We start from the raw sequence: 11,598 nt of genomic DNA, 5'->3' as shown, positions 1-11,598 counted from the left end.
TCTCTCTCTCTCCTTCTCTCTCATTTTATTTTGTACCTAGACATTGTATTAGTTCCACCAAGAATGTATCAATTTGGTCGCATGGGTCATTTTGGCCTTTTGAAGACAGTTAACATAGCATTTCATTTCATTTCTCATTGGGATTGGAGGAACTCAATCGACGGTGTGACAGGAGGCAAAGAAACAAAAAAGGAAGATGCAATGGGAGAGAGATCAATAAGGAGAGAGAGAGAGAGATAGAGAGGGAGAGAGGAGAGAGAGAGAGAGAGAGAGAAGGGGCAACAAAATTGTGAAGGAGAGAGGTGGTGTATTGTTTTTTTTAAAAAGAAAGACGGGCTCACCCCCTGTACACCCCCCCCCCCCCCCACGCGCTCCCTTCTTTCTCTCTCCTCCCAGTCTCCTACTCTCTCTCCACCTGCCACCCCTCTTCTCTTTATCTCTCTCTCCCTCCCAATGCCCTCCCTCTCTCTTCCCCTCCCCGCTATCACTCCCCCTCTTTTCTCTCCCCCTCTCTCCCTCTTTTACGAAAAAGGGAGGCACTAGAGATACTGCTAGTGCTTTGTTTTTTTTTAAATAGCTCTCTCCACCCCCCCCCCCCCCCCCCCCCCCCCCCCCCCCCCCCCCTCTCTCCCTCTCCCCCTCTCTCTCTTCTCTCTCTCTCTCTCTCTCTCTCTCTCTCCTCTCTCTCTCTCTCTCTCTCTCTACCCTTGCCACCCTTCCCTCTCGTTCTAGTGTGGTGTGTGTGTGTGTGTGTGTGTGAGAGAGAGAGAGAGAGAGAGAGAGAGAGAGAGAGAGAGAGAGAGAGAGAGAGTCTACCCTTGCCACCCTTCCCTCTCGTCCTAGTGTGTGTGTGTGTGTGTGTGTGTGTGTGTGTGTGTGTGTGTGTGAGAGAGAGAGAGAGAGAGAGAGAGAGAGAGAGAGAGGGGAGGGGGTGGGAGGGGGAGACAACAAGAGAGAGGGGTGGCGGGCGAGAGAGAGACACTCTCACAGAGGGAAGATAGCACGGGAGAGAGAGAGAGAGAGAGAGAGAGGAGGGGGGGGGGGGGGGGGGGGGGGGGGGGGGGGGGGGGGGGCTATAGAGTGACTAAAAAGAGAGAGAGGAAGAAGGGAGTAGGAGATAGGAGGACTTTAGGAAAGGGATGGTGGTTTTAGAGGAGGAGCTGGAGGAAGGGAAGGTGGTTAAAGGAGTAGATGGAGAGAGGAGGTGGAGGAGAGGAAGGATTTTGGAGGAGGACGGTGAGGAGGAGGAGGAAGGGAAGAGGAGGAAGCACATGGGCGGCAAGAGGAGTAAGGGGAGGTAGGGAGGGCGGTACTCCAAAATTTAAAAAAATCTCGCTCCGTTGAGCTCGCTCGAAGACCTAACTCGAGTGGACACCCTCTCAACAACCTTAATGTGGTAGTCCTTCAGCTCTCCTTCCTCATCCTACACTCCACCTTTGCAACGCTCTCTTGACATGAACACATGTCCCTCTCCTTGAAGCTCACGTGATGTGGAGTGTCCCTCCAGAGTTAAGTGGGAAGTCCCCTGTATAGCTCAGGAGACTCTACTTGTAGTGGAGACACTGGACAACCTCTCTTACTCCACCCTGCTCAAAATGAGCCCACTGTGACAACAATTCCTCTCTTATTAGCTCCAACACTCTCCTTGCCCACGTATGGCCTGTGTCCTTGCTTGGCCTTGGTCAACACCTGCACAAGGCTGGAACAAATGAGAGAGAGAGAGAGGCACTGTTAATGCAGGCTCTCCAGAGATTTCAAAGCTCTTGAGGAGGCCCTTAGCTAGTCGACATGTGGTCTGGGTTCTCTCCTCTAGGCGACGATTGATCATCTTTACTGCTTTCTTTATGGAGCTTGGGAAAATCTGGAGCAAAGAGGGCTGCCACACGTCCCCAAATGTGTGTGTGTGTGTGTGTGTGTGTGTGTGTGTGTGAATGAGAGAGAGAGAGAGAGAGAGAGAGAGAGAGAGAGAGAGAGAGAGTGACATTGTTGTTGCCACTGTGTGCATGTGTGAGTGAGAGAAAGAGAGAGACGTCACATGAAGCAGGCAGAGACCCCTGTTCGTGTGTGTGTGTGCGCACGCGCGCGTGCGTGCGTGTGTGCGTGAGAGAGAGAGAGAGAGAGAGAGAGAGAGAGAGAGAGAGAGAGAGAGAGAAAGAAAGAAAGAGAGAGAGAGAGAGAGAATTTTGCACTCTTTTTTTTTTGTTGTGGCATCATTTCACTTCATTGCTCTCTCTCTCTCCCTCTCTCTCTCTCTCTCTCACACACACACACACACACACACACACACACACACACACGAACAGAGGTGCACAACATTGGGATTCACCTCCTTGTACAACAATGAGCTAGTATGGCCTCAATACTTGAGATAGACGAAGCAGGTCGAAGCGGCAAGAATTCCTGCGCTCTTTTTTTTTAATTGCAGCGTCATTTCATTTCATCTCTCTCTCTCTCTCTCTCTCTCTCTCTCTCTCTCACACACACACACACACACACACACACACACACACACACACACACACACACACACACACACACACAAAGGTTCACAAAACTTAGAAATTCACCACCTTGTACAACAATAGGCTCTAATGGCCTCAATGCTTCACATAGACGGAGCAGGTCCAAGCAGCATGTCCATTCATCCATGAGAGCTCCAAGGTCTGATACGTGGAGTTCGTCTCCTCTCTCTCTATGTGTGTGTGTGTGTGTGTCTGTGAGACAGTGGACATAGACACATATGTAGTTTGAGCATTGAGGTTGCCAAGCTCATTTACTCGGATGAGAGGTGAAGGTCAACTTTACAGAGATGCAAAAGTTAAGTTTTTTTTTTCTTCAAAAGATTCAAAACCCTCAAAGGTTCAGAGCTTCCAATGCATGACATGTGGAGCCCCTCTCCTTCCTCAAAAATTTTAAGCTGCATTATATATAGTACTAGTATGTGACCCGCGCGTTGCTGCAGCCAAGAAGAAGTATCATTCAATTTTGTGTAACCCCCCTCCCCCCTTCTTTAGAAGGATAACATGTGTAAGTATTTTTTATGCACCCAATTGAAGGTAGTGACAACCATATCTTAAATGCTTTATTATGTGCAATAATGCATTATGGTATCAACCTAAATCACAGTGGCTTTGTGCGACAATAGAAAGTGCATAAAGAATTGAATGAACATAACAACTACATAACATAAACATAAAAGACTACACATGAGGTTCGGAGGGGGATGAAGAGAGAGAGAGAGAGAGAGAGAGAGAGAGAGAGAGAGTAGAATAAGTACATGGTTTTTTTTAACTTGAGAGAGAGAGAGAGAGAGAGGAAAAGGGAAACTAAAAGAAAAACAACAATCCACTTCCATTACTATAAGTAGTCTTTGTAAGCCCTAATATTCGTCTCTAAAGAAACTTTTTTGCAAGCCACTAAATCTTAACTAACAAAACAGCTGCAACTTCAAAACGACAGCCTTTGGGATGTTGCATTTGGTACTTGTAGAACCCATGGATCCACACAATGAACGCTCCTACCAAAATGACGATGCCCCTCACACAGGGTGTATAATACAATCCTCCAATTCTCATATCTATCCCTATAAGAGTATTCTGCATTGGCCGGCAGCGGTCTCCGAGCTCGCGAACCCGTATGCGAGCTGAACCTGCATTACGATTCAAAGCCACACTGATATGAAAGTATCCTTGGAGTCCTTCAAAAAACTCATGCACTTCCATTAAAATATTATCACGATAATAGTGATTCCTGCAAGCCAATTGGTTAATTACAATAAGTTCAATAACTAAAAAATATTTAAAAAAACATTGTGCTTCATTGGTGTTCCTTACCTAACAACTTCAAAGATTTCAATAATGTGTACAACATCATGCGTACTAAGTGGGCCTCTCCAACGAGGTGGATCTAAATGAGAAAATTGTTAGTTTGAACACCAAGCTAGAAAATTTTCAAAGGATATACTTAGATCCTACCATAGATAAGAAACGGCGGATGATGAAGCATCCAGCTAAACGTAGATATTGTCCAATGCTTTCTTTGACGTGGCATCTATAACTACAATATTTCAACCCCGTCCAAGAAACATCATAACATCAGCTTTTCATGACAATCAAAGTGTATAGAGAATTGAATCAACATAGCAACTATAGTATGCGATCCACATGTTGGTGTAATCCAAAAGAGCACACTATTGATACCATTGAAACTTTGAAATTTATAACAAAATCTTAGTTCTCGATCACTCATAGACATGCATAAAGAGCTACACAAATCTACTCGTTTATGTGTACATAAGCCTTCAAAGGTTCAGAGCTTCCAATGCATGACACGTGGAGCCCCTCTCCTTCCTCAAAAATTTTAAGCTGCATTATATATAGTATAGAAGTTACGAATCTCTTGCCTCTTGTAGTAGGGATTACATGATTCTCTTGTTGAAGTAGATATATACGCAATGAGCTAAACGTAGATATTGTCCAATGCTTTCTTTGACGTGGCATCTATAACTACAATATTTCAACCCCGTCCAAGAAACATCATAACATCAGCTTTTCATGACAATCAAAGTGTATAGAGAATTGAATCAACATAGCAACTATAGTATGCGATCCACATGTTGGTGTAATCCAAAAGAGCACACTATTGATACCATTGAAACTTTGAAATTTATAACAAAATCTTAGTTCTCGATCACTCATAGACATGCATAAAGAGCTACACAAATCTACTCGTTTATGTGTACATAAGCCTTCAAAGGTTCAGAGCTTCCAATGCATGACACGTGGAGCCCCTCTCTTCCTCAAAAATTTTAAGCTGCATTATATATAGTATAGAAGTTACGAATCTCTTGCCTCTTGTAGTAGGGATTACATGATTCTCTTGTTGAAGTAGATATATACGCAATGAGCTAAACGTAGATATTGTCCAATGCTTTCTTTGACGTGGCATCTATAACTACAATATTTCAACCCCGTCCAAGAAACATCATAACATCAGCTTTTCATGACAATCAAAGTGTATAGAGAATTGAATCAACATAGCAACTATAGTATGCGATCCACATGTTGGTGTAATCCAAAAGAGCACACTATTGATACCATTGAAACTTTGAAATTTATAACAAAATCTTAGTTCTCGATCACTCATAGACATGCATAAAGAGCTACACAAATCTACTCGTTTATGTGTACATAAGCCTTCAAAGGTTCAGAGCTTCCAATGCATGACACGTGGAGCCCCTCTCTTCCTCAAAAATTTTAAGCTGCATTATATATAGTATAGAAGTTACGAATCTCTTGCCTCTTGTAGTAGGGATTACATGATTCTCTTGTTGAAGTAGATATATACGCAATGAGCTAAACGTAGATATTGTCCAATGCTTTCTTTGACGTGGCATCTATAACTACAATATTTCAACCCCGTCCAAGAAACATCATAACAACAGCTTTTTATGACAATCAAAGTGTATAGAGAATTGAATCAACATAGCAACTATAGTATGCGATCCACATGTTGGTGTAATCCAAAAGAGCACACTATCGATACCATTGAAACTTTGAAATTTATAACAAAATCTTAGTTCTCGATCACTCATAGACATGCATAAAGAGCTACACAAATCTACTCGTTTATGTGTACATAAGCCTTCAAAGGTTCAGAGCTTCCAATGCATGATACGTGGAGCCCCTCTCCTTCCTCAAAAATTTTAAGCTGCATTATATATAGTATAGAAGTTACGAATCTCTTGCCTCTTGTAGTAGGGATTACATGATTCTCTTGTTGAAGTAGATATATATACAATGAGCTTCGAGAAGTGTAGCACTAAGTTGCGCAAACTTGGGTATTGATTTTGTCAAGGTCATGATATATGAAAGTTATAATGCAGTTCGATGCTTATTTGCGAATATGACTTACGAATAAAAATAAAAACATCACAAAATACCTTTAGGTAAGATAGTGTAAGTACCATAATACATGCATATCAAAAAGGTTTTATAGAATGAAGATAGAAAGAAATTACACTAATATGATTAGTGCTTAGTACCAAATAGTCAGGTAGTAAGTGCATTGGACCTAAATTTGTTACTTCTAACTATCAACTACATAGTTACTCTATAGTAATTGCATTGGATTTAGGATTTGCTATTTCTAACTAGCAAGTTAACATGGTTACTTGCTACTTTTAACTAGCAACTCCACATAGTTGCCATATAGTAATTGAATTAGATCAAAGATGTACTTGAAAGTAGTTAGTTCAATCTAGCAATTATTGACTTCCTATATAGAAAACTATGACCTTGCTAGTTCAATCTAGCAAAAAGCTCTTTAATTCCTACTTCAACTTAAACAAGGTGAAGAGATATGAAGGCCTGCTAAGTTAAGGGATGAATGAGATTTAAAGAAAGTAAGTTTCAATGATTGCCTCTAATCACATTAAATTTTTATTTGTGATTAGATTTTTATTATGTTTCAATATAATATTATCTTATTCAATATACATATATAATCACAAATGGTTTATATATGAGAAAAGGCCCCCCTTTAATAATGACGTAAAAGATGCACATTGCACATTATCATTTGAAAACAAAATAAATATATATATTAAATTATTCATTATGCATACACAAGCTAAATTCAGAAGAGTTGATGGCAAAAATCTCGTACTCTTTCTTCCACCTCTCTCTTCATTCACAAGGGACGAAGGTAGCTCTATAAAATTTATTCTTTAAGAGTTTGACGTCCAATGAGTTGTAGTGTAGTCGTAGTGTTGTTGAGTACATAGATGTTAACTTCAATTCAATCACACCGATCCACGTTTTGTGTTGAAAAGTGGACGATAGAACTGCTCTTCTGAGAGAGGAAAGGCTCGCTTATTTTTTGTGGATCCAGAGAAGTATAATTTCTTTTTGTGCCAATGGACAACCTCCATGGTGAAGGCACATTCCGTTTTGAATGTCTTTCATCGGCTCTAGTGAACCCAACCATAATTTCCAATGGTTTATATATCGAAAAAAACTGCACTTAATTAATAAGGTGAAAGGTGCACATTACACATTATTATTTGAAAACAAAACAAAATAAAATTAATTAAGAAAACAGATCAAAAATTAAAAAAGAATATATTAATGTTATCATTAAAAAAGGTAAGTTTAATAAGCATAGAGAATAATAAATCAATTTAATAATTTAATAAAATGAATCTTGGTGAAGTCTTTAAATAAAAGGACTCTGTATGTTTGCACGATTTCGGAAAAAGACCAATTGAGTGGAATGCAAACTAGATGCTCCTAATCCTAAAACATCTAAAGGAGAGCCGAATGGTGGTCACAGACTCGTAACTGGCTGGCAGATGGCGGTGAGGGAAAAAGAGGGAGGCTGACACGTCTCTCTCTCTCTCTCTCTCTCTCTCTCTCTCTCTCTCTCAAGCTCTGTGAGGTCGGTGGGCGGTTGCGGAAGGGCGGTCTCTCTTATCCAAGGCTGGCTCTCGTTAGCAGTCGGCAGGAGGAGATCGGGTAGGGGCAGTAGTCTCTCTCTCTCTCTCTCTCTACACAACTTAGGAGAGTGTTGCATGTCGTCTCTCTCTCTCTCTCTTTCTCTCTCTCTCTCTCTCTTTCTCTCTCTCTAATTGAGGCACTTTGTGTCGCACGAACTGAAACTGTAGAGTAAGGCAAAGTCACTCTCTCTCTCTCTCTCTCTCTCTCTCTCTCTCTCAGTCTCGTGACCTAGAGAAGAGGGAAATGGTACATAGGAGTGGGGGGAGCATATTCAGAGGGAGTATGTTGAGGAAAGGGAAGGAGGTGGCTGGAAGGAACGGCAGGGCTAGACCAAGAGCAGGGCGAGGGAGGTTGACAGAGCGGCGCGAGCATAGGGGGCACGTGGGGGAGAGAGAGAGGGAGGGAAGGGGGGTGTGATGTGGGTTTTTTACAAGGGGTTTGGCAAGGAGATTATTGGGAAGCATCTAGTAAAGAAATTGAATTTCTTTACTAGTGTGCCAGTAAAGTAGAGTATACAAATGAGAGTATAAATTAAAAAAATTGAATCAATACTTTAGATCATATATGGATCAAACTCTTATGGAAACTCTTTAATCCTTTGTTCTTTAGTCTTTTTCAGCATGCCAAAAGAACGAAAGCAGCTTTTGAAAGGAAATGTTTTCTTTCATTTCAATTTTTTAAAGGGACGCATTGTCAAACAAAATACTAAGGCCTTCAGGAATTTAGGAAGCCAAAAATACATGGAACCCAAAGCTAATTTCTATATGGCAACATGTCCAAAGCTCCTTTGAGGAGACTGCGCCGTCACGGAAAGTTGACGAATGAGGATGAGGAGAAGAAGAAGAAGAGGAGAAATGAAACATCCCTTTCTTCTTCCTTCTTCATTGCAGCTGCTGATTATGTCCCTCATCACCCCCTACACATGGTCGTGATGGACTCACGATGATCTGCAGGCTCTCAGAGAAATCATGACCTGGGTCGGCCTTGCAGTTGGAAAAAGATGGGTGCAATGTTGAGTTTGATGTGGATTGTGTCATGCAGCTTCTGGTGTATGATCTGATTGTGGTCAGGTTCCTACGATCATCCTCTCTCAACGCACACATGGGCTGTCCTTTCCGTGGACCAGGCTGCAAGGCATTGAAGGCTATGGTGACCTTGATTATCCTTGTGATGTTGTCCTTGCCTAGTAGCACTGGCCTCACATGCCCATTATCATGCTCTACCGTCTCACCTTTACCATATCCCTTTGGCGCGACCCCGGGGTGTGGCTCCCCGAGCTTCCTCTTGGATTGCTCCTTTTCACCCCCTCAATGGAACATCACAACGGGCGGGTACACTGCTAGCTATTACATCGTAAGCATTACCTCTAATCCAAATTACAGCAACCCACATACGGGCAGCTATGGTTATGGTGGCACCGTTCTCTTGGATACACGGCCCAAGACCAATTACACTTGCCAACGTCTGGATGCCTCTTCATCCGCCACAAATAACTTCATCTCATCAGACTTGTACGCCTTTCAAGATGCAGACCTTACCTACTATCAGGACAGCTACTTTTTTTTCAACTGCAGTGTCACAGATGGAACGCAGCCGCCGACCTCGGGTGTCTTGATCAACTTTTCCTCATCCTGCATCAAATACTTAGAGTTCTGCAACTTCTCTTCTACCAGGTCTTGCTTGGAATACATTCCAGACCAGACACTTCAACTGTCGCCGTTTAAAAGCGTCTATGGCTGTGAGTTTCGCACCAGATTTGTCATCCCACCTGGAAATGACAATGTCTCCACATGGATACCATATACCCAGTTTGCATGGGGACCAGTCAGAGATGCAGACAGCTGCAGCGCTTGTCAGAGCACAGGCGGTACTTGCGGTTATGACACGCAAGACAAGAGATTTCTGTGCTACTGTGGCAACAAAACAAATCAGACGGATTGCAAGTCAGGTAGAAGCTCAACTTGAGAAGTTTCTGAATATAATGGTCTTTTGTTGTATGTAGCTGAGTTTTTCTCTGTTTACACAGGAAATATGAAAGCAATTGCTGTAGGTGTATCCGTTGCTGCCATCTCTCTCCTGGTTTTAGTGGGCATTGCCTTCCACTACCGCCATAGGTATGGAGTATTTGCAAATCGAAAGCTTCGAAAGCTCCTCAAATTGGACGGTGTAAATGAAAATGCATTGGAAATTCCCTATTCAGCCTTGTCAGCAGCAACACAGTCTTTTAGGACAAAGATCGGGCGAGGAGCATCTGGACAGGTGTACAGAGGTCTGCTTTGTGATGGAAACGAGGTGGCGGTGAAGGTTTTGCTCTCTTCGATGGTTCATACTGATGAGCAGTTCTTGAATGAGCTGGCTACCATCGGTAACATACATCACATGAACATTGCACGACTGGTCGGGTATTGCTTTAACAAAACAAGGAGAATACTGGTGTATGAGTATGTAAGCAATGGTTCTCTAGACAAATATCTCTTTGCAACAGGAGAAGAACCAGGTATACTGGTTCTGAATTGGAAGCAGCGATTCAAGATAGCGCTGGGCATCGCTCAAGGGTTGTCGTATATGCATGAAGATTGCAGAAAGTGTATCATTCACTGTGATATCAAGCCGCAGAACATCTTGTTAGATGGTACGTATTGTCCCAAAATAGCGGACTTTGGCCTGGCACGGCTCTTGAAGAGGGAGGAGAGCAAGGTCTACACACATGCTAGGGGTACACCAGGTTATGTCGCACCAGAATTCTGGTCTATGGGATTTGGCCACTTAAGTGCCAAGTTTGATGTCTACAGTTTTGGCATGGTATTGCTAGAGATTGTAAGAGGTAGGAGAGCGTTGCAGGAGTTCAATCCGTACTCTAATGAAGAGGCTGAATTGAATTCATTTGTCTCAGTATGGATTGATGAGAGGATGCAACATGATGTCGATGTCGAGCAAGCACGGACGTGTACTCAGGTTGCTTTGTGGTGCATTCAAGAGGATGCTTCCATAAGGCCAACCATGAGCAGTGTTGTGCAGTATCTTCAAGGGACAGCCACAGTTCCCGACGACCCACCGATGCCATTCAGAGCTGTAAATCAAAAGTAAACTCTCCTCAGAGTTCCTTCTCAAGTCTTATAATGGTTCATATAGTTGTCCCAGCATGTGAGCATTTGTTACAACCCGTTTTGTTTGGATCTTCAAATATATGAACAAGGGTTGTTTGTACATTTTTGTCAAGATCTTTTGGCCATTGTCGATGAGCATGGGAAATGTTAATGATGTTGAAGCCATACACGCAAGAAAATGGTCTAATGGTGAAGGTCACCTTTTAGTTGCATGTATGTATATATTTTCAAAACAAGATTAAAAATTCAGAGAGTAATTTAAAGCGAGTTTTGTAGTCATAAATAGCAGCATTTCTTGCACATAGTACAGTGTCCACTTAGGGTGTTACATCTCAATGTGTTAATAGAGCGTGTGTTCTGTATATATTCGTTGTTCCAAGAACTACAGTAACAATTTATTGAAGGTTTTTATTGTTCCATGGTTGGTTTCATGCATGTTTGTGGTTGGAGAGGATGCATGAAAAATGTTATGTAGTTTTATGAATTGTTTGTGATCGCAAATGTAGATTTGATACGAAGACCTCCATCTTGACATATGTCAGTCAACATACCGAAGCATCCCTATAGTAGAGCTAGAGGAATGGATCCTCAAAGACAAAGACGGTGTGCGGGATGCGGTGATATCATTGGCAAACGTCAAAAATGTCATATCTAAACACGTCCCGGATGGTAAGAGTGAAAGAGTGTCATGTGACACATCCAACCCTAGGTGTCTGTGGACAAGCTACTTCAATAACAAGGGTTCCGTCAGACCAGTTAGTCTAGATTAGAAGTGTTATGTCACTTTTGTGAGTCTGTTCGCAGACCGTGCATGCCTAGGCACTTAGTGTAGATGCATATCCTCTGGTTGCACACAGCATGATCATAAGCATTCCCATAAGAATCCATCAGAATCCTTCAGGGGAATTTTCCAGTGCATTTAGCCTATTTTACCTACTTTTGACGTTTTTCACTTATTAATTTAAGTGACTATTGTTGAAAAGTAGGTAGGGCAA

At 42.3% G+C, this 11,598-nt stretch overlaps 1 protein-coding gene across 1 annotated transcript; it reads left to right on the top strand.

The window, feature by feature from the left end:
• The first annotated feature begins 8,253 nt into the window (after positions 1-8,253).
• On the top strand, positions 8,254-10,870 carry LOC147434274 (rust resistance kinase Lr10-like). The gene is made up of 2 exons (XM_086490825.1): positions 8,254-9,444; positions 9,523-10,870. Exons 1-2 carry the CDS (start codon positions 8,532-8,534, stop codon positions 10,581-10,583), a joined length of 1,974 nt encoding a protein of 657 aa, XP_086346951.1. The 5' UTR covers positions 8,254-8,531; the 3' UTR covers positions 10,584-10,870.
• The last annotated feature ends 728 nt before the right edge of the window (positions 10,871-11,598 follow it).

Source organism: Adiantum capillus-veneris, chromosome 19 (assembly GCF_014529385.1).
Source record: "Adiantum capillus-veneris isolate H3 chromosome 19, ASM1452938v2, whole genome shotgun sequence".
Classification (NCBI taxonomy): domain Eukaryota; kingdom Viridiplantae; phylum Streptophyta; class Polypodiopsida; order Polypodiales; family Pteridaceae; genus Adiantum; species Adiantum capillus-veneris.
This window is presented reverse-complemented; position numbering and strand designations above follow the sequence as displayed.

Coding starts and splice junctions, on each gene's coding strand:
- LOC147434274 (XM_086490825.1), top strand. CDS start 8,532: ATGCAGCTTCTGGTGTATGATCTGATTGTGGTCAGGTTCCTACGATCA. Junction 9,445..9,522: donor TCAGACGGATTGCAAGTCAG/GTAGAAGCTCAA, acceptor CTGTTTACACAG/GAAATATGAAAGCAATTGCT.